The sequence below is a fragment of the Cupressus sempervirens genome, chromosome 2 (genome assembly GCF_028749045.1).
Source record: "Cupressus sempervirens isolate cs-2001-9-10 chromosome 2, ASM2874904v1, whole genome shotgun sequence".
In the NCBI taxonomy this organism is placed as follows: Eukaryota; Viridiplantae; Streptophyta; class Pinopsida; order Cupressales; family Cupressaceae; genus Cupressus; species Cupressus sempervirens.
In genome coordinates this window covers 557,611,201-557,632,184 of record NC_143119.1, presented here as the reverse complement: position 1 = coordinate 557,632,184, position 20,984 = coordinate 557,611,201, and the positions used below count along the sequence as shown (strand labels likewise).

Here is a 20,984-nt window from a genome sequence, read left to right as displayed (position 1 = left end):
ATCTATGCACGACTTGAAAATTACCAACGATATCCAACAAATAAAAGCCTATGAAGCATGACTGAATGAATAGAGTTTTCCAGCCAGCAAGCATATGGAAACTCAGACACTGATGACAGAAATAATATCACTGGTATGATAGATAGCTCCTGCAGCTACCCAACTTCAACATCTCCATACTTTGTCTTAAATTTGAATAGGTTGCTACCAATTTCATTCAAAAAGAATTCCCAACTTACACCTCCTTTCACAAAACCGCAGTTAAAAGGAAGGGAACAAAAGGTGTGGGATATGAATTTAGAATATACTGATTTGGATGGTTCAACTTCCCAACATGCCACATTTGAGTAACCAGATAGAGAGCACACTTCCAGTGCAAGTGGAAATGGCACTACTTATGATTCTTCAAATGTTCTTAGATCATATAATGTCAATGGTGATGATGATGTTGATGACTAGAAAACCCATATGATGCCAAAAATAGATCATGGAACTTGATACCGTTATTTTGATAATGAATTTTTACATTGAAAAATGACTTTTATAATATTTATTTTAAATTTTAAATGACACTCGATTTTATGGGTGATTTTGTTGATTATATGATGTCGTGGTATTCTAAACTTAATTCCTGCATATTAGGTGCAAAATTAGGGGTGTTTATAATGAAGTCCAAATTTAGTTGGGTACACATCCTAAAACACTATAACTATCTTGAGGATGTTTTTTAACAATTCATGTAACTTTCCTTTTGAATATAAACCAGATATGAAAACACTTATTTTGTACAATACCCTTGGTTTCAATCCAGCATTTCTGTAAGAAAGGAATCAAAACAGTGGGGAGATTTCCATACTTTAATGGGAATTGGATCATGTGGATTGAGACTAAGGGCAATTTTAAACAAAAGAATTCAGATTTATTATTCATAGATTGCAGGGATTGATTAAAAACTCTTTACCTTAAGCTTAACAACATTCCTTTCCTCAACTGTGAGTGAGAACAGAGTTGGAATTATAATGAAACTTTCAATCAGCATGTATCTAGATGGATAACATTGGCCAAGAGAAGCTCCTCTATTGGAAGCTTAGTTCTTCCTTTGTTGTTCAAAATATGGCATCGTTCTAGGGGACGCATACTGCCCACCTACCATGCTTGCCAGCACCACCAATAGACAATGGGCATCTCCCTAGGAGGAAGGTATCCTCTGAATTAAAGACTTCAAGGACACATTGGGACATCCTAGAGATGCTCAATGGACTTGTCGCTGTCCTTTGAATGCACTGGAAATGCTTGGTCATCTCGTATGTCAAACAGCTGAAAATGTGAACTTTTTAAAACAATACACTTTTTTTTCATCGTTCTATGGGGACACATATTGCCCACCTACCATGCTTGCCAGCACCACCAATAGACAATGGGCATCTCCCTAAGAGGAAGGTATCCTCTGAATTAGAGACTTCAAGGACACATTGGGACATCCTAGAGATGCTCAATGGACTTGTTGATGTCCCTTGAATGCACTGGAAATGCTTGGTCATCCCGTATGTCAAACAGCTGAAAATGTAAGCCTTTTAAAACAATACACTTTTTTTTGTTTTTTCTGGACCACTCACACTAATCTGAAAGTCTAATGGGACCCATATACAGCCTAAACACTATAGCGAAAAATTTGTTAAAACTGTGCAGCGCTCATCATTTGACTGGTCAAATTCTTCAGCTTCACAAGTAGTTCTCTGAAGAAAGAAGATTTGGCTAGAAACAGCGAGGACTTGGTATTGTATAAAACAGGATGATCAAATAAAGAATATGGTGTGTGCCCCAAATTCTGTGCCATCCACCATTCCCCAATGTCTCAAATAAAGTTCCTTGCCCCGAGTCCCAAAAACCCATTCCCAATCCCTCTGTTCAAAACTCCTTGAAACAACCAATATGAGGGATTTGAAAAATTATTACCAAACCTAAAGAAACTTTGTGAGGCATGATCCTTAATCCACAAGAATTACCTCTCAGCAGATGACCTGTCCATTATGTTTTATCAAGCCTTGTGATTTTTATAGTGGGCTTGAAATCCAAATCAGAATTTTTGGTACTGTCATAAAGCTCAAGCTAGGTATGGGTGGTGGATTTGATAGAGCTTAATAATTACTTAGAATGCGATGTTAAATCAATTATAGCCATTTTTAATGCAAATTTACTTCATGTTCAAATATGGAACTCAAATATCAATTGTATAGATGAATCTAAATATGAAACTCAAATTTCAATTGTATAGATGAATCTAAATATTGAACTCAAATTTCAATTGTATGGATAGAATCTAAATTGTCGGTTCCATGTCCTTGAAGACATGTTTCCAATAGAGAAAGTGTTTGTGGAGTTACAAACCTCATTCCTCACTAGTAAAGTGCATTTCATATGGCCAACTAAGCACCTACGGATGACAAGTAATCCCAAGGGCCTTGGCAGATTGATTGCAAACCACAGACAAGCCGTTATGTGGATGACAAAAATTAGATATTCACCATAAATCATTTTAGGAGAGTTTGTGTGACAAGCTAACCAATCGAATGACAGACTATAATGCCACTCGCTATATCATGAGGTAACAGATAGCAGGACATAGAGATGGACAAGAAGCAAGTGATCCACTTGAAGAAAGCCTCAGATTGCATGTGACACAATTTATAAGGATAATGATCCACATAACCCACCAGAGAAATTGAAATGAGAACTTTCAGAGGCTTAAACCCAATAATTACCAGTGGACTTTTAAGTGAAAAAAAAATGTTTATCTTTTTGCTTCCACTTAGAACGAAAGTTAAAGTTATTGATCTTGGAATTTTGGACTTTATTTTCCATTTGCCCTTTATTACTGATGCCAACTCTTATGATGTATTTCATAACAAAGGTTTCTTCAGAGGCCTTCTGACAACCTGTCTCATGCCTTGCCCTAACTACTTACCTGGTCATGGATCTCACCACCATTTGTTTTTGATAAATAAGTGTAATATGAAACATTCGTTCTACAAATCTTGAAGAATTTAAGGAAAAGATTTAGAAAACACACTCATTCTATGCAATATGTATGTCCAGTGAACAAAAAATATGGCATACCTATTCCAAGACAAGGGATACATTTGCTAACAACTTCACGGCCCCTTTTTGTGTAATAACTAGCATATCCACTTCCTTGGCAACTCTGACACTTCCCTGTCCACTCATAAACAACTTCCTTGCAGTACTGCAAAAGAATAAACAGCCAACCACATCAGATCATGACAATGAAAACGATATAAGTAGAACACATTAAAAACCATGGCAATACACCCAAAAAATATCAACTTGCAGGTTAAAAGCACCTCATTCGTTTTCGGAAACAATAAAAAAAAGTCATGTAAGTTGACATATAAATTACATTTTAAAAATAAAGGTAAATATGTACACATCAAAATATAGTCGGATGCCATACTTGAACACATGGTTTGGTAGTTACCTCTCCTCATCATAACTTGATAGGCATGCCATATATAAAAAATTAGATAACTAAACATTTTTCACTACTTAAGTTATAATTTTGAGAGGACTGAAAAATATTTCTTCGACACTTCTACTCACTTGTGGGTCCTAATTTCAGACCCTTTGCAAAGAGCATACATGATTCAACTAGTTTCCAAGAATCAAACATAAAAGACAACATCTGTCAACAAATTTGAACACAATGGGTATTACTGTAAAACTTTTATTACAATTTTGATAATCCTTCATGATCAACATTGAATTATATGGCGGTATATGTGAAAGGGTTACAAAAATAACATATATTTTAATTTATATTCAACAATTTCTATACAATTTGTAAACTCCAAACTGTTAATGTTGAAAAATCTGAAAACGGCTCTTTTCCTTTTCTCAAGTTGCAACATAAAATAGAACTTGAATAATAATGTATTTGAAACATAAAAATAATATGAAAACTTTCCTGATATAGCATGAACACCAACTCAAGCCTAAATGTCTAAGGAAGTATAAAAACTCAAAATACAGTCCTGTTGATGTGAACTTTATGCATCTACAACATGCAGAATAAAAAACTAAGTAGTCCAAATGAAACACTGAATCTCCAACTCTCTCTTGAATAAGGATTGTAAGAACCCTCTATAGTTTTAACTCTGATCGATGCTGCTGACAAATTATATCTTCGGAGTTTTGTATTTTTTTGTGTTTTCAGAATATTTTCTTCTTTCACCTTTCAAATAACAATACTTGAAAGAGGCTAATTACAATTCAAATTATTCACTTAACAACCTTATCCATTATTTTCCAATGAAATTAAAATGGAAAACACAATGCATATAGAAATTATTTAAAAACTCATATAAAGAGCCTGTTGCTGAATGTGGAAATTATTGGACACCCAAGATTGAATTGCAGCTTTCTGTATTTGTTAATAACCGATGCCAAATGCATGCAACCTAAAATTGGAGGCTCTCACAACACAAAACGGGCCTCACAGTACCAAATGTAGCTCCCTAAATAAAAATTGCAGCCTCCAAATGAAAGCCATGCATGTACATGAATCGCGGCTTCCTAAACACCAAACACAGACCTCTCTAAAGGCTGCAATCTGCAATAAATATCTACTTTGACCTTGCAATTATTACTGGGATAGATTGGGGCTGTTAATTGTTCATTACTGCAATTTATGAATTCAATGTTGGCCTCTGGATGAAGCCAGAGCACTTGCATAATTCATTGGGCCTTCAACCAATTCACTGTGCTGATAAAATTGGAAGAATTTATAATTCTTCAAGCTCAAACCTGAGACCATTCTCCAAAACTCCTTCAACCATTTCATCAAAGCAAACTGTACACAATGGGGAGGGTCGACTTTTGCATTTGGAAGCCTTTATAATTCTCCATAATAAATGGACCACATATCTTCAAGCTCACACTCCACATAACTTAAAACATAACTTTGTTTTACAAAATATTATCTTTTGATGTTTGAAATATAATATTCAATTATGTGTTGATGAGAGTTTTTGTACCACTACATAACATATTAGCAATTGAATAATTGATACGGAGTATCAAACACACAATTCCTCTTTTGAAAAGTTAATACTCATGGGACATGAGAATAACTCCAATGTTCCTTACACTTGTGGATACTCGCTCAATTTTATTGATGTGATTTGTTGGCAACCACGTAGGCGGCCTTACGTTATTCATTCAAGGATGACTTGGGTTTTTTCGTGAGATGGTGATGATTTTGTATGAGTGCTAGGTGATGTTGATGGTGACAGTGATGGTGGAGGATGCAGCGCTAGATAATGTTGATTGCACGAGGCGGCAATAATGCTTCTAATGACTTCTACCTTCCTAACTTTCATAGAGTTAAATTCAACTAATCAACTACTCGCTATTCTACTCCTACTCCTATGAATGGAAAGATTAGCAAATGGACGGAGATCAAATCTAATGAAAGCTAACCAGCGGCTCCACCTCCATAGATGCAATGATTCAAAGGAAAAGAGAACTAGTTTACCACACAAGGCTCCCTAACCAGCGGCTAAGATGCTAGTGGCCTAGTTGTAGATCCCTATCAAACATTCACTAATCATCACCATACAATTAGCCATCTACTTCTACTCTAACAACATGAAATGAAATCTTACTTTAATTTGAGAGATGAGAAGAACCATACAATACACCAAAATGATCATGTCTATCCACCATGCAAGCCACAACAATGAATAGAGAACAATTTTGATAGTATTTTGGCAACAATTCTCCAACATAACTCCCTCACAAATGAGAGCAAAATGGCCTTATATAGAGGCCAAAATTACAACCGACAGTAGAGATCAAAAGCAAAATCAACGATCCAGATTAGATCCTAGAAACCTTAATTAGGGTTGCCACTCCATCGGCCAATGAGAAGACGCTTCCTCGTCAATGGACTAATAAAAAAAGTTGGTAACCAATGAGAAGGCACCAAAATGGTGGCCAATCAGAATTAGACACTTGTCCTATTCTAGAAGAAAGAGAAATTACCACTTGTGCTTACATCAAATGATCTTCTAATATAACTCTTCCTTTTTCTTTCATTCTTTTAGCTAAGGCAATGAACCTAACTTCTCATTGACTTCCTTCACGGGAGGACAAGGTGTATACTTCATCTTGAGTTCCGCTGATTTCACCATGTTGCTAGCTAGTTGTAGCATCTTCTCATGTTCGTTCTCATATTCTTTTGCGTATAAAATAAAGGCGTTGAAAGAGGAAAGGGTGCCCAAATGTTTCTTCTTGATAGTAGCCTTTCCTAGCTCATACAATCTTGATCCGAGCTTTGTTTCATTGATGTCCTCTTCTTTGATATCTTCAAAATCAAGTGCTGCTCCGATGTCGCTCATCATGGTTGTAATGGAAGTGTCGCAACCGCCTTCTATATATCTTCTTTGTCAAGGGGGATTGTCCTTCCTTTAGTCTGTCCTTTACCTGTATCATGTTTACTATACCGACATTGGTATCAGTTATTCGCCTCATTTTCGAGAAGAAAGTTGTTTTGGGCATCATATCCTCTTTGTCTTTTTTAGTGTTTGTTCCCTTTGGATTCTTGCTTGCACTAACATCTACCATCTCGTCAACCTATGATAGGACGGTTGAGTGGTGGATAATGAATGCAAGAAGAACCAATGGAGACAATGTCTAGACAAGAACGAAAGAGAGAAATCCACTTAAGGACTCCTTTCAACTCTAAATGATTTGAAGTTACCTTAACTAATAGTCGGGTCTTCTTTTGGATTTTAGGATCAGACTTCGTATCAAGTTTACTATACGGACATTGGTATCGGTCATTCGCCTCATTTTCGAGAAGAAAGTTGTTTTGGGCATCATATCCTCTTTGTCTTTCTTAGTGTTTGTTCCCTTAGGGTTCTTGCTTGCACTACCATCCTCCATCTCGTCGCCCAATTACAAGATGGTAAAGTGGTGGACAATGAATGCAAGAAGAACCAAGGGAGACAATCTCTAGACAAGAACGAAAGAAGGAAATCAACTTAAAGACCCCTTTCAACTCTAAATGATTTGAAATTACCTCTATCAATAGCCGGATCTTCCTTTTAGAATTTAGGATCAGACTTTGAGAATTTCAAACCTCTTGCAAATCAGAATTTTAATCTTTTGGAATTGTCCACCATTTGCCGAAAAAAATCAGACCTTTGATCACAATCACCTCCTCCAAATAAGATCGCCCAAACTAGGGCAGAAATCGAAGCCCCTCTTGAAAATCAGGATTTTGTCTTCACAAATTTCAGCTCCCTCAAAATTCGACTCCCACAAAATTCGCCAAGCAAGAAGAGCGCAACTCTGCCCTCAATCATGGAAAATCGCCAAACATAGAGATCTCTACCATGAAGAAATTTGCCAACAATAATGCCAATCTGTCCTAGCTGGAAAAATCACCCAAAGAAGATGCCAATCTGCCTTAGGAAAATCGCTCAAGGAAGAAAAAATCTGCTCCTAGCCAAAAATCACCTAAGCACCAAAGAGGAGTGAGGAAATGAGAGGAAAGAGTTTCCTCTTATACCCAACTTGCTCATCCTCCCTAGCTGGCCGACTGGACCCTGGAAGCAAAAAAATATTAATTAAAACACCAAAACTGACCCCCAATTAAATGCTTAGCGCAAAATTAATTTTGTCAAGATGAAATTTACTTTTTTAAATTGCCAATTAGACCAAAATTACAAAAAGAAAGTAAATAATGCCTTGGAGATGCTAAAGATTTCCATTTAATAATGATTTAGCAATTAATCTATCATTAAAATCGGATTTTGGCTAGCCAAAAGCCATTTTTTCAATATTAAATTACTAATTTCGTTAAAGACTTAAAAATTTTCAAGACAATTTTAATCCATTTAAGCCAATTTTTTGCAATTTAATTCAAATCGATTTTGCCAAGCAATTTTAGTTTTTTTTTTTTTTGACAAAAATAAATCATCTCTAGAGTCTAAAATCGATTTTGCAATTTGATTTCATCTTCACAAAAGAAAAAAATTTCACCAAAGAAATTCAAGATTTTCCAAAAACTCAAGTCTAACAAAATTTCACTTTTTGAAAATTATCTAAATTTATACAATTACATCCAAATTTTCAAAAAAAAATCGTCTAAGTACAAAATTTACAATTTTATCCGGCCAAGTGTTGCTCTTTGAAATTTATTTGGCCTAAGGATGAAATTGACCACTTTGGAAAATCAAGCCAAAACCCGAGTGAAAATACATCTAACCCTCTCCCTTCTAGCCTGAAGATGTCCAAGACTTAAAGTTTTCAAAAAAATCGAATTAAAATTTTTGGACAACTCAAAAAAAATTTGCCAAGGCGATTAAAAAGGGGGGTCCCCAAAGTTTTGGGGCAATGGAGTGAGAGCCTCACAACATCTAGCATCAACCCAAAGAAATGTTCCTGAACATTTCAAGAAATAAGTAACTTAGAACAAAAATCTCAAGATGGCCTACCTGAAAACCTACTTAAGGACGAGCACTCAACAAAGGAAAGAACTCTCAAGTTGAACCTAAGCACCCTAACCATAAGTTACCCACGTGTGTGCAAATGATTTATTCCCCGCTCGACAAGAACTTGATAATCTCTCAGATCTATTAAACTTAGCTTATTATAATATCCTTACTTCAAAAGCAACCTAGATAGAGCCCCGCTGCCAATCAGGCGTCTATAGCCCCGACGGAGTTATCATTGTGGCACCACAATCATGGTTCTACCTTTAGTGATTATTTTTATAGCACCGGTAGAGATGATTGCAGACCCTTGAACCAAATTTTATCTTTATTTTCACTTTAATACTGTTTTTCTCTTTTCTCATGATATTTTCTCTTTTTTCTTTTCTTTTCAATTCTTTGTTTGGTTTGCAGGCAATGAAGCTTGCGAAGGATTTGGAAGACCACAGTGGCGCTGAAGCAGGTGTATGATTTTTACTAAGTCCAACTTCTCTTCAGGACACCAAGAACTCAGAGCAATTAAGTGTGAGTAGAATGTTGTAACCATGTCAAAGATAACTTAAGAACCTCCATCAAGTTCGACCCAAATTTAGTACAAGTCCTACCATAGACCAACAACTAAACACATCCTTTAATCTCTAAACCTTGTTAAATGTATTCGAGAAATGAACAAGACAGACTCTATTTTGTCACCAAAAATGTAAAATCTACACACCTTGCCCATGAGTGATAACATGGACCCCCTTTTGCTCTTGTAAAGGCCCAAAATCAAAATTGCCTTCCGACTGAGGGAAGCTAAAAAATAAATTTCAAGTCAAATGACTTGATGCAAATCAAGCTCAAGCTCCCTCACAACACCTAAACTAAACAACTAAAAGAAACCTACTCTAACCAACTAAAAGGGAAACTTTTAATCTAGCCAACTGAAAGGAAAATAAACTACTCTCCTGAACCAAATGGGCCAAGACGAACCTACCCTAACTATGTACAAGACTCTAAAGGGACAATGCTAACTGCTCTAATATATACACTGGATCTAACATGGTTTCTCGAGATGTTCAAAAGTAACAAGGTTTGGGTGATAGTTCTCAATCTCACAAACTCATCCTTGTACTCTGAAAAAAATTGCCACCTCAAACTCAAACTCTAGAAAATTATCATGCAAGATCAACAATTGAGGCAACTCATAGGATCCATGATTAATCCAAATACAAGTTGTTTCTCTAGAATTTCCATAATCAAAATAAAAACTTTCAAACCTTTCATCTTTAAGAGCAGGGAAAGAAACAACTTGGCATGACTCAAATTCAAATGGAACCTACAAATTCTCCATGGCGTCAGGAAGTTGAAGTTGGTGGTGAACCATCCCAATAGCATCAACACCAAACTCGTGAGTGATCAAGGCAGGGTCAATCGTGAAGTCAAGGCCTTGAAACATCCTTCTAGGGGGCTTGTCCTTGTGAAACATGAACCATACATCCTTGTGAATCTCCTCAAGTGTATCCTCAAAAATCAAGCATTTTTTGATATTCTCCCCATCAAACACCTCTCCAAGTTGCTTGAACACAATATCCAACTGTAGCATCAACCCAAACTGTTCTTTATTTTCCTTTTCCATGGGAGCAACTTGATCACCACTCAACAATCCTTGCATATCCTCACCAATAGAAGCTTCATCATCTAGCATGTAATTTCCCTTTGAACTCTCTTCAGGAACATCTTGCCATTCTTTATATAGACTCTCACCAAACATAGCACCTTGAAGACTGGTAGGAGAACCATCATACGTCTTTGTGAGTTGCCCATCACCTTCCATTTCAAGTGGCAAAATTTCTGGAGGTCGAAGTTCATGGTGAATCATGCCACTTGCAACAACTTGATCACTTTGAAAGGCTTTGGGCAATGACTCCTTTTGTATTTCTTTTATAGGATCTTCGAGCATCCCCACAAAGAATGTAGTGGAGATAGCGCCTTGTATTGGTTTGCCAATATTTTCCTCATATTTGAGCTCTCTTGTGATATCTTGTATTTCACTATTTAACTCACCCACTTGATTATCTTCCTCTTTAAGGATATTTGAAACTTCTTGCAACGCATCCTCAAGAGTCACCTTTTGAATTATGCATGAAGGCTCACCAAAGATTTCCTCTTCGTCCACCTTTTGATGTTCCATTTGTAGTTCTTCGTGTGTCTTCACCTGTTGACCTTTGCCTACCATCCTTTCTCTCTCTTGGATAAATTCAATTGTTTCCTTGATTTTCTTATCAACCTCTCCACCTTGTGATATAATGTGTGAAGGTTCATCCACTCGATTATCTTGAACATTAGAATCAACCATATCATCTTGATAAATCTTACACTCTTCATTCTTTGGTGTCCAACTGAAAAGCTGAAAGAAATGTTTACCACTCCCCACTGATATTTTCTCATACCAACCCAATTGAAACTTGACCAAGTCAATGGTGTCTTGGCAAGATGGGCAATTAGACTCTGAATGCGAGAGACCGTGTAGCCTGCACCAAGAACTTCTTCCATATATGTTTTTTGGTTCCCTATTGATATCCTCTTTGAAAACAAGAAAATCTTCCTCTGAATTGACAAAGACCACAAGCTCATGTACTTGTGAAAAAGAAATTTTTCCTTTTAATGCCAAGTCCATTCTCAAGAGAAACACCAAACAATCCAACTCCTCATGATCTGTAGTGCCATGTATCCTACACTTCCCTGATGTTGCAAGTTGAGACAAATTCAATAGAGGTAACCTTTTGTTCAAATCAAACCAAATGAGAAGAACGTCTACTTGCCTATCCATTGAGAAACCTTTAGCTTTTCTTTTCTTTTTTTGAATTTTTTTTTTTTTTTTTTTTTTTTTAAATTTTCACTTTAAAAGAGATCTCTTATCTCAAATCTAACTTTGAAAGCTCATTCCTCGTCAATCTCTGCTCTAAATTTCCAAGTTGATCCAAGAATGAAAGTCATTCAGCCCTCCTTCTAGCGCTAGATAATGTTGATGGCGCAACGATGGAGGGTATGTGCCTCACCAATGCTCCAATTTCCTCAAGAATGAATTTAAATTGACCCTCCTTCTAGCACCAGATAATGTTGATGAGAGTTTTTGTACCACTACATAACATATTAACAATTGAATAATTGATACTGAGTATCAAACACACAATTCCTCTCTTGAAAAGTTAATACTCATGGGACATGAGAATAACTCCAGTGTTCCTTACACTTGTGGATACTCGCTCACTCCAGTGTTCCTTACACTTGTGGATACTCGCTCAGTTTTATTGATGCGATTTGCTAGTAATCACGTAGACAGCCTTACGTTATTCATTCAAGGATGACTTGGGTTTTTTGGTGAGATGGTGATGATTTTGTATGAGTGTCAGGCGATGTTGATGGTGACAGTGATGGTGGAGGATGCGGCGCCAAATAATGTTGATTGCGCAAGGAGGCAATAATGCTTCTAACAACTTCTACCTCGTAACTTTCTTAGAGTGAAATTTGACTACTCAACTACTCGCTATTCTACTCCTACTCCTATGAATGGAAAGATTAGCAAATAGATGGGGATCGAATCTAATGAAAGCTAGCTAGCGGCTCCACCTCCATAGATGCAATGATTCAAAGGAAAAGAGAACTAGTTTACCATACGAGACTCCCTAACCAGCGGCTAAGATGCTAGTGGCTTAGTTGTAGATCCCTATCAAACATTCACTAATCATCACCATACAATTAGCCATCTACTTCCACTCTAACAACATGAAATGAAATCCTACTTTAATTTGAGAGATGAGAAGAACCATGCAATACACCAAAATGATTGTGTATATTCACCATGCAAACCACAACAATGAATAGAGAACAATTTTGATAGTATTTTGGCAACAATTCTCCAACATAACTTCCTCACAAATGAGAGCAAAATGGCCTTATATAGAGGTCAAAATTACAATCGACGGTAGAGATCGAAAGCAAAATCAACGATCCAAATTGGATCCTAGAAACCCTAATTAGGGCTGCCACCCCATCGGCCAATGAGAAGATGCCACCTCGTCAATGGACCAATGAAAATGGTGGAAAAGTGGCAACCAATGAGAAGGCACCAAAATGGTGGCCAATCAGAATTAGACACTTGTCCAATTCTAGAAGAAAGAGAAATTGCCACTTGGGCTTACATCAAATGATCTTCTAATATAACTCTTCCTTTTTCTTTCATTCTTTTAGCTAAGGCAATGAACCTAGCTAACTTCTCATTGACTTCCTCCACGGGAGGACAAGGTGTATACTTCATCTTGAGTTCAGCTGATTTCACCATGTTGCTTGCTGCTTGTAGCGTCTTCTCATGTTCCTTCTCATATTCTTTTGCGTATCCAATAAAGGCGTTGAGAGAGGAAAGGGTGCCGAAATGTTTCTTCTTGATAGTAGTCTTTCCTAGCTCATCCAGTCTTGATCCAAACTTTGTTTTATTGATGTCCTCTTCTTTGATATCTTCAAAATCAAGTGCTGCTCCGATGTCGCTCATCATGGTTGTAATGGAAGTGTCGACGCCTAAGCTGTGATGTGTAGCTGCCTTCTGTATATCTTCTTTGCCAAAGGGGATTGTCCTTCCTTTAGTCTGTCCTTTACCTGTATCATATTTACTGTACTAACATTGGTATCAGTTATTCACCTCATTGTCGAGAAGAAAGTTGTTTTGGACATCATATTTTCTTTGTCTTTCTTAGTGTTTGTTCACTTAGGATTCTTGCTTGCACTAACATCTACCATCTCGTCAACCTATGATAGGATGGTTGAGTGGTGGATAATGAATGCAAGAAGAACCAAGAGAGACAATGTCTAGACAAGAACGAAAGAGAGAAATCTACTTAAGGACCCCTTTCAACTCTAAATGATTTGAAGTTACCTTTACTAATAGTCAAGTCTTCTTTTGGATTTTAGATCAAACTTCGTATCAAGTTTACTATACAGACATTGGTATCGGTCATTCGCCTCATTTTCGAGAAGAAAGTTGTTTTGGGCATCATATCCTCTTTGTCTTTCTTAGTGTTTGTTCCCTTAGGGTTCTTGCTTGCACTACCATCCTCCATCTCGTCGCCCAATTACAGGATGGTAAAGTGGTGGACAATGAATGCAAGAAGAACCAAAGGAGACAATATCTAGACAAGAACGAAAGAAGGAAATCAGCTTAAGGACCCCTTTCAACTCTAAATGATTTGAAATTACCTCTACGAATAGCCAGTCTTCCTTTTGGAATTTAGGATCAGACTTTGAGAATTTCAAACCTCTTGCAAATCAAAATTTTAATCTTTTGGAATTGTCCACCATTTGCCCAAAAAAATCAAACCTTTGATCACAATCACCTCCTCCAAATAAAATCGCCCAAACTAAGGCAGAAATCGCAGCCCCTCTTGAAAATCAGAATTTTGTCTTCTACAAATTTCGGCTCCCACTAAATTCGGCTCCCTCAAAACTCAGCTCCCATAAAATTCGGCTCCCACAAAATTCGGCAAGCAAGAAGAGTGCAGATCTGCCCTCAATCATGGAAAATCACCAAACATAGAGATCTCTACCATGAAGAAATTTGTCAACATAATGCCAATCTGCCCTAGCTGGAAAAATCACCCAAAGAAGATGCCAATCTGCCTTAGGAAAATCACTCAAGGAAGAGAAAATCTGAGAAAATCTGCTCCTAGCCAAAAATCGCCTAAGCACCAAAGAGGAGTGAGGAAAGAAAGGGTTTCCTCTTATACCCAACTTGCTCATCCTCCCTAGCAGGTTGACTGGGACCTTGGAAGCAAAAAATATATTAATTAGAACACCAAAATTGGCCCCCAATTAAATGCTTAGCCCAAAATTAATTTTGTCAAGATGAAATTTACTTTTTTAAATTGCCAATTAGACCAAAATTGCAAAAAAAAGTAAATAATGCCTTGGAGATGCTAAATATTTCCATTTAATGACGATTTAGCAATTAATATATCATTAAAATCCGATTTTGGCTAACCAAAAGCCATTTTTTCAATATTAAATTACTAATTTCATTAAAGACTTACAAATTTTCAAGACAATTTTAATCCATTTAAGCCAATTTTTTGCAATTTAATTCAATTCGATTTTGCCAAGCAATTTTAGTTTTTTTTTTTTTTTTTGACAAAAATAAATCATCTCTAGAATCTAAAATCGATTTTGCAATTTGATTTCATCTTCACAAAAGAAATTCAAGATTTTCCAAAAACTCAAGTCTAACAAAATCTCATTTTTTGAAAATTATCTAAATTTATACAATTACATCCAAATTTTCAAAAAAAAATTGTCTAAATACAAAATTTACAATTTTATCCGGCCAAGTGTTACTCTTTCAAATTTATTCAGCCTAAGGATGAAATTGACCACTCTAGAAAATCAAGCCAAAACCCGGGTGAAAATAGATCTAACCCTCTCCCTTCTGGCCTAAAGGTGTCCAAGACTTAAAGTTTTCAAAAAAATTGAATTAAAATTTTTGGACAACTCAAAAAAAATTTGCCAAGGTGATTAAAAAGGGGGGTCCCCATAGTTTTGGGGCAATGGTGTGAGAACCTCGCAACATTATGTTTCCCTTCAACACTTAGGCATCAAACTATACTTTATTAAATGAACATTTAATGAACTTGGCACTTTATAATAAGCTCACTTAATTTCTCTCATTGAGAACCAAATGCTACAATTGGCTAACACCATGCCACATGCCAAGGAGTGGAGGTGTGCATTAAGCTCTACATGACTTTTTCATGCAAAGAGCTCACCCACCACTAAAATTGTGATCATGCAAAAGAATGAAAATATATAGTGGTTGAATCACTCTTACTTGTTAATTATTCTTCTATGTATATCAAAACTCTGGTCATACAAGTGATCAGGCCTGAAAGAAAGACATATCATACTGTGTTTGCATAAAGTTATGAAATGTAAATGTCGACTAAGTTTGATCTCTGTAAACTGTTCATGAAATTTTTTAGTTGGTAACGGTAATTGAAAATTTTGATTTTCTTATGTCTATTTGTACACTTTTTCTTTCCGTGACTTACTGAAAAAATGACCGTAGTAAATTCATATGATAATAATCATTTGAGCATCCCAACATATGAAAGAAACCTATCCATTTGGGAAGAATGAGGTTTTCTCTATTTATTAGTACAATTTATAAGATTGGCATGATCTCATAATGTTGACAAATTGTGTAATATTGCAATGCCTGGTAGGGGCTAGGCTGGTTTTAATTAGTCCATTGATGGGTCCTATCATGCATGCCACTTCTATTGGAATGAAACCCATCTATGCTTACATGATAAGTCCTGCATTTTTCTAAATATCCTTGATTTTAAGCAAAAATAAGGACATCCTATAAAGTGTTGATAGTTTAAAGTGATCTTCAAAAGGTTCTTGTGACTCTGCATCCTGTGGATCTAACATTGGATTGAATTGCAGTCAAGGTCCTAGAAATGCTTGCTGCACCCTTTTTATGGTGATTTTGTTTGGTGGACATTAAGAAAGGTAATTTGCAACATCCTAGAAAAACTTTTGCTAAGATTTAGTAATATTCACTTGCAATGCAATGTATGTGTCTTCGACATCCTTGAAATGGGTCCTGGGAGACCCAAGGAAAAATATTATTTAACTATATGTCTCTAGAATACTTGAGACATTAAAGTTACATATTCTTCATCATCAGAAAGTTTATCATCAGTCAATTGTAAAACTGAGGACTTGCACTAGGAGAAGTGGAGCATCTTGTTAATATTGTTGGGAGCAATGGTATTTGGCATCTTCACCATGGAGCACTAATCTTAGAAATGATTCCTACTGAATGAATGAATGAAAGATTTTAATAACGTCTGTGGCACGGAAACAGCCTATGGGACCCACTAAGTAGCGCACACCCCAGAATACATCGCCAGAACCTTAAGCAATTTGTGACTTCCTCTTTAAATGTGCTCTTCAAAGATGAGTTTTGATCATCTTTAAATGTGCTCTTCAGCAATAAATTTTGATCACTAGATTTGATGAAATTTGATGTTCAGACTAGCCGTGTTTCTTCAAATAAAGTACTAAAATTGTCTGCTTCTAAAATATCTCCATAACTAGAATGGATGTCATTGTATGCTGGGTGTTGCAAAATAGGCATTTATTAGAATCAGAGATGTCATTATCTACTGGAAGTCAGAATCAAAGATGTCATTAGTTTGATTTCTATCTTAGGTAAATGGTCAATGAAATTTTAGATATTGGCTTTTGCTTCTGGACAATGGTTTTGGCGATCACTAGTTTATTAAAACCGCATGTACATAAAAATGTTGCTCCAATCACCTAAAACAGGAAGAGGTAATAATCAAACAAAAATGGTATACTAAAAAAGTAACTCCAATTACTGAAAACTGCCAAGCACAAACTTATATGACGCCTACCAAATTGCATTGAGAGCAAAGGCAAAGTCAATGCACTACTAACGAAACCCTAAATGGCAGTGTACGAAGTTTACAGACTAACCTCCTTCTGGGGATTGCACTGCAATCTTTTGTCGATAATTTCTTTGGGCACTGGAGTGGAACCCGGGTATAATATCGGCAAAGGAAGAGCATCGTCCTTACTCAGCGAGCTATCGCCATTCTTGGAGCGCTTATCCTTGGCATTAATCCTGGTTCCCCGTTTTCCATCTGCTCCCACCCCGGCAGGACTCGAACTCGAGTCCTGCTTAACTCTAACTCCGCCATTGCCTGATGAAGACGTTGAAGACCCGTTTAATACCGCGTCCGCAATTCTGAATATTAGAGGGGGGCGAACTTCTGATATTGCAGGCACGTTCTGACAGATGACAGACTTCCGGCCTGCGCGGGGCGATGACAGCGATGGAGGTGATATTGCGACGGAGATGTTCGGTTTTGGCATGGAAGGGGAAAAGAGTGGAGCTTGTATTTTCAACATTTGTACAAGAATTTATACGTGCTAATGACTACCATTGTTTTCCTGGGGAGATGGGAACTGCTGATGAAACTCACGGATTCGTCTTTTCTCCTTCACTTCCCCGATTTCTGCATATTTATTTCAGTGAAGATTGAAAGGCTTAAAATTGGTATTATGTGGATGATTTACTAAAAGAAAATTATCAACTTATTTTCGCATTATAATGATTATTATAATTAGTTAAATCTAATGGATCTCTTCATTTTCTAAAACCAATTAATTTGTTTTAAGCTCTACATGCCAAGGAGTGGAGGTGTGGAGGTGTGCATTAAGCTCTACATGACTTTTTCATGCAAAGAGCTCACCCACCACTAAAATTGTGATCATGCAAAAGAATGAAAATATATAGTGGTTGAATCACTCTTACTTGTTAATTATTCTTCTATGTATATCAAAACTCTGGTCATACAAGTGATCAGGCCTGAAAGAAAGACATATCATACTGTGTTTGCATAAAGTTATGAAATGTAAATGTCGACTAAGTTTGATCTCTGTAAACTGTTCATGAAATTTTTTAGTTGGTAACGGTAATTGAAAATTTTGATTTTCTTATGTCTATTTGTACACTTTTTCTTTCCGTGACTTACTGAAAAAATGACCGTAGTAAATTCATATGATAATAATCATTTGAGCATCCCAACATATGAAAGAAACCTATCCATTTGGGAAGAATGAGGTTTTCTCTATTTATTAGTACAATTTATAAGATTGGCATGATCTCATAATGTTGACAAATTGTGTAATATTGCAATGCCTGGTAGGGGCTAGGCTGGTTTTAATTAGTCCATTGATGGGTCCTATCATGCATGCCACTTCTATTGGAATGAAACCCATCTATGCTTACATGATAAGTCCTGCATTTTTCTAAATATCCTTGATTTTAAGCAAAAATAAGGACATCCTATAAAGTGTTGATAGTTTAAAGTGATCTTCAAAAGGTTCTTGTGACTCTGCATCCTGTGGATCTAACATTGGATTGAATTGCAGTCAAGGTCCTAGAAATGCTTGCTGCACCCTTTTTATGGTGATTTTGTTTGGTGGACATTAAGAAAGGTAATTTGCAACATCCTAGAAAAACTTTTGCTAAGATTTAGTAATATTCACTTGCAATGCAATGTATGTGTCTTCGACATCCTTGAAATGGGTCCTGGGAGACCCAAGGAAAAATATTATTTAACTATATGTCTCTAGAATACTTGAGACATTAAAGTTACATATTCTTCATCATCAGAAAGTTTATCATCAGTCAATTGTAAAACTGAGGACTTGCACTAGGAGAAGTGGAGCATCTTGTTAATATTGTTGGGAGCAATGGTATTTGGCATCTTCACCATGGAGCACTAATCTTAGAAATGATTCCTACTGAATGAATGAATGAAAGATTTTAATAACGTCTGTGGCACGGAAACAGCCTATGGGACCCACTAAGTAGCGCACACCCCAGAATACATCGCCAGAACCTTAAGCAATTTGTGACTTCCTCTTTAAATGTGCTCTTCAAAGATGAGTTTTGATCATCTTTAAATGTGCTCTTCAGCAATAAATTTTGATCACTAGATTTGATGAAATTTGATGTTCAGACTAGCCGTGTTTCTTCAAATAAAGTACTAAAATTGTCTGCTTCTAAAATATCTCCATAACTAGAATGGATGTCATTGTATGCTGGGTGTTGCAAAATAGGCATTTATTAGAATCAGAGATGTCATTATCTACTGGAAGTCAGAATCAAAGATGTCATTAGTTTGATTTCTATCTTAGGTAAATGGTCAATGAAATTTTAGATATTGGCTTTTGCTTCTGGACAATGGTTTTGGCGATCACTAGTTTATTAAAACCGCATGTACATAAAAATGTTGCTCCAATCACCTAAAACAGGAAGAGGTAATAATCAAACAAAAATGGTATACTAAAAAAGTAACTCCAATTACTGAAAACTGCCAAGCACAAACTTATATGACGCCTACCAAATTGCATTGAGAGCAAAGGCAAAGTCAATGCACTACTAACGAAACCCTAAATGGCAGTGTACGAAGTTTACAGACTAACCTCCTTCTGGGGATTGCACTGCAATCTTTTGTCGATAATTTCTTTGGGCACTGGAGTGGAACCCGGGTATAATATCGGCAAAGGAAGAGCATCGTCCTTACTCAGCGAGCTATCGCCATTCTTGGAGCGCTTATCCTTGGCATTAATCCTGGTTCCCCGTTTTCCATCTGCTCCCACCCCGGCAGGACTCGAACTCGAGTCCTGCTTAACTCTAACTCCGCCATTGCCTGATGAAGACGTTGAAGACCCGTTTAATACCGCGTCCGCAATTCTGAATATTAGAGGGGGGCGAACTTCTGATATTGCAGGCACGTTCTGACAGATGACAGACTTCCGGCCTGCGCGGGGCGATGACAGCGATGGAGGTGATATTGCGACGGAGATGTTCGGTTTTGGCATGGAAGGGGAAAAGAGTGGAGCTTGTATTTTCAACATTTGTACAAGAATTTATACGTGCTAATGACTACCATTGTTTTCCTGGGGAGATGGGAACTGCTGATGAAACTCACGGATTCGTCTTTTCTCCTTCACTTCCCCGATTTCTGCATATTTATTTCAGTGAAGATTGAAAGGCTTAAAATTGGTATTATGTGGATGATTTACTAAAAGAAAATTATCAACTTATTTTCGCATTATAATGATTATTATAATTAGTTAAATCTAATGGATCTCTTCATTTTCTAAAACCAATTAATTTGTCTAATAAGATTTTAGAATTATTCTCAGATCAAAATTTATTATACAGTTCACATTTTCATCTTATTTAATGAAAAACAAAATACCATTAAACTGAAATCTTATTGGCTCATGATAAAAAAGCAATGAAAAAATTCATTTTCTTTCAACAAAAATACAACTATTTTTTGAACACCTCTATTAATGCAAGCATTAATTGCAACTTTATCTCTATTAATGAATGCATTAATTTCAATCTCATCTTTTCCACATTTGTGACAAGTGGATAAACCTTTTAAAAGAAGATAATAGTTTTAATTGATGTTTATTTTTTCATTTGTAAAATGTTATTCAAATATAGATATTTTAATCAAATATAACATTTTAACTCTTTTAAATTGTCAAATTTTAAAAATTATTTTTTTATATTCTTTAATTTCATATTTATTTTAATTTTAATTTATATATAGTTTAAATTAGAATTTAATTATTTTTATTTGTACATATCTAAACGAATGTTTTTAATAGATTTTTTTTATATATATATATAATTTTATTAGATTATACATTTATTTAACATATATAATTTTTATTATATTGATATTTTTATAAGTGTATTTCATTTTTTTAAAGCATAAATATTATTTTTAAATTAATTTATGTTTATTTATTTTTATGCATTAGTCAGGAAGTAAATTTAATACCTTTTTTTTTTATCCCTTCTTCGATACCTGTTTGAGT

The 20,984-nt window shown here is 36.0% G+C and overlaps 2 protein-coding genes across 2 annotated transcripts in view; both read right to left on the bottom strand.

Annotated features, from left to right (window-relative positions):
* The window catches only part of LOC149573871 (uncharacterized), a 60,303-nt gene extending 42,662 nt beyond the window's left edge, over positions 1 to 17,641 (bottom strand). The window contains exons 1-2 of the mRNA XM_089814532.1: positions 17,049 to 17,641; positions 3,118 to 3,244 (exon numbers count right to left, since the gene is read on the bottom strand). Coding sequence (XP_089670658.1) covers positions 3,118 to 3,244; positions 17,049 to 17,483 — 562 coding nt within the window. The 5' untranslated portion in view covers positions 17,484 to 17,641. The remainder of the gene's footprint in view (positions 1 to 3,117; positions 3,245 to 17,048) is intronic.
* A 1,880-nt stretch (positions 17,642 to 19,521) lies between these two features.
* Positions 19,522 to 20,166, bottom strand: LOC149573870 (uncharacterized). Its single transcript, XM_089812131.1, has one exon. The coding sequence runs from the start codon at positions 20,001 to 20,003 to the stop codon at positions 19,557 to 19,559; it is 447 nt and encodes a 148-aa protein (XP_089668257.1). The 5' UTR covers positions 20,004 to 20,166; the 3' UTR covers positions 19,522 to 19,556.
* Positions 20,167 to 20,984: the final 818 nt, after the last annotated feature.

Bases quoted from the DNA above. Each gene is read 5' to 3' on its own strand.
- LOC149573870 (XM_089812131.1), bottom strand. From the start codon at position 20,003: ATGTTGAAAATACAAGCTCCACTCTTTTCCCCTTCCATGCCAAAACCG.